Source organism: Nanorana parkeri, unplaced genomic scaffold (genome assembly GCF_000935625.1).
Source record: "Nanorana parkeri isolate BGI_ZX_2015 unplaced genomic scaffold, ASM93562v1 scaffold5506, whole genome shotgun sequence".
In the NCBI taxonomy this organism is placed as follows: Eukaryota; Metazoa; Chordata; class Amphibia; order Anura; family Dicroglossidae; genus Nanorana; species Nanorana parkeri.
The window spans coordinates 1-1,823 of record NW_017311759.1 but is presented as its reverse complement, the minus strand read 5'-3'; the positions used below and the strand labels follow the sequence as shown (position 1 = coordinate 1,823).

The 1,823-nt window shown below is 57.0% G+C and overlaps 1 protein-coding gene across 1 annotated transcript; it reads left to right on the top strand.

Annotated features, from left to right (window-relative positions):
* Nucleotides 1-1,338: 1,338 nt before the first annotated feature.
* LOC108804150 (C-type lectin domain family 4 member M-like) lies at nt 1,339-1,701 on the top strand (the record flags this gene model as incomplete). Its single annotated transcript, XM_018575910.1, has 1 exon — nt 1,339-1,701. A coding segment is annotated over one exon (363 nt), but the record flags the coding sequence as incomplete, so codon positions are not given.
* Between the last annotated feature and the right edge of the window lie 122 nt (nt 1,702-1,823).

The window sequence follows — 1,823 nt, the reverse complement described above, 5'->3', positions numbered from 1 at the left end:
CTGAGGGACGCTCTTCCTTAGTTCCGGACTTCTGAGGGACGCTCTTCCTTAGTTCCGGACTTCTGAGGGACGCTCTTCCTTAGTTCCGGACTTCTGAGGGACGCTCTTCCTTAGTTCCGGACTTCTGAGGGACGCTCTTCCTTAGTTCCGGACTTCTGAGGGACGCTCTTCCTTAGTTCCGGACTTCTGAGGGACGCTCTTCCTTAGTTCCGGACTTCTGAGGGACGCTCTTCCTTAGTTCCGGACTTCTGAGGGACGCTCTTCCTTAGTTCCGGACTTCTGAGGGACGCTCTTCCTTAGTTCCGGACTTCTGAGGGACGCTCTTCCTTAGTTCCGGACTTCTGAGGGACGCTCTTCCTTAGTTCCGGACTTCTGAGGGACGCTCTTCCTTAGTTCCGGACTTCTGAGGGACGCTCTTCCTTAGTTCCGGACTTCTGAGGGACGCTCTTCCTTAGTTCCGGACTTCTGAGGGACGCTCTTCCTTAGTTCCGGACTTCTGAGGGACGCTCTTCCTTAGTTCCGGACTTCTGAGGGACGCTCTTCCTTAGTTCCGGACTTCTGAGGGACGCTCTTCCTTAGTTCCGGACTTCTGAGGGACGCTCTTCCTGAGTTCCGGACTTCTGAGGGACGCTCTTCCTGAGTTCCGGACTTCTGAGGGACGCTCTTCCTTAGTTCCGGACTTCTGAGGGACGCTCTTCCTTAGTTCCGGACTTCTGAGGGACGCTCTTCCTTAGTTCCGGACTTCTGAGGGACGCTCTTCCTGAGTTCCGGACTTCTGAGGGACGCTCTTCCTGAGTTCCGGACTTCTGAGGGACGCTCTTCCTTAGTTCCGGACTTCTGAGGGACGCTCTTCCTTAGTTCCGGACTTCTGAGGGACGCTCTTCCTTAGTTCCGGACTTCTGAGCGACGCTCTTCCTTAGTGCCGGACTTCTGAGGGACGCTCTTCCTTAGTTCCGGACTTCTGAGGGACGCTCTTCCTTAGTTCCGGACTTCTGAGGGACGCTCTTCCTGAGTTCGGGACTTCTGAGGGATGTACTGAGTTCCTCCTAATACGTCGCCTTCATTTCCGGTAGCAGCCACTAATGGCCACCACTAGAAGAATCTGAAGAGGAGGAGCCTGCAGACATGCATCCTCTGTGGATATCGGCCCCCAGCTGTGGCCCCTTATTGGGTGTCCCGGCTCCTCTTGTTACATTCTCCATATAAGATGTATCAGGGAGGGTGAGGGCCCCTTGGAGGTCCTGTGTCTGCTTGTTATGGGCCGACCACCAGCTTGTATTGCAGTATGATGATGAAAAGGTTCACCCGGCGTGTCTTCCCCCTCCTGTGTCTCCGCAGGGCCCGCTCAGGGACTGAGCCTCCCCGGTCTCGGCTCGTCTCCGTACACTCTGGTGAAGCAGTCGCTGACGTGGATGGAAGCGCTTGCCTATTGCAGGACGCAGTACACGGACCTGGCCAGCATCGAGTCCGATTCGGAGCTGATCGCGGTAACGGCTGCGGCGCCCCTGACTGAGGTGTGGATCGGGCTGCACCTCTGCTCCCCGGGGGTGTGGCGCTGGACTTCCGGGAACACCCTGGGAACCTATGCCAAGTGGAATTCCGGGATGCCCAATCAGACGTCCTATGCGTGTGCCCGGTACAGCTTCACCAAGTGGAACGACGGGAGCTGCGGCCTCCACTACTACTTCGTATGCCACAAAGGTGAGTCCAACCTCCAATCCACGGGGGCCACAGATAGGGCCCTACATGATACCACTCTATGGGGGCCACAGCACAGAGAGAGTGAACAGACCCGGGAACTCAGCACAGGGATGGTGGGGGCC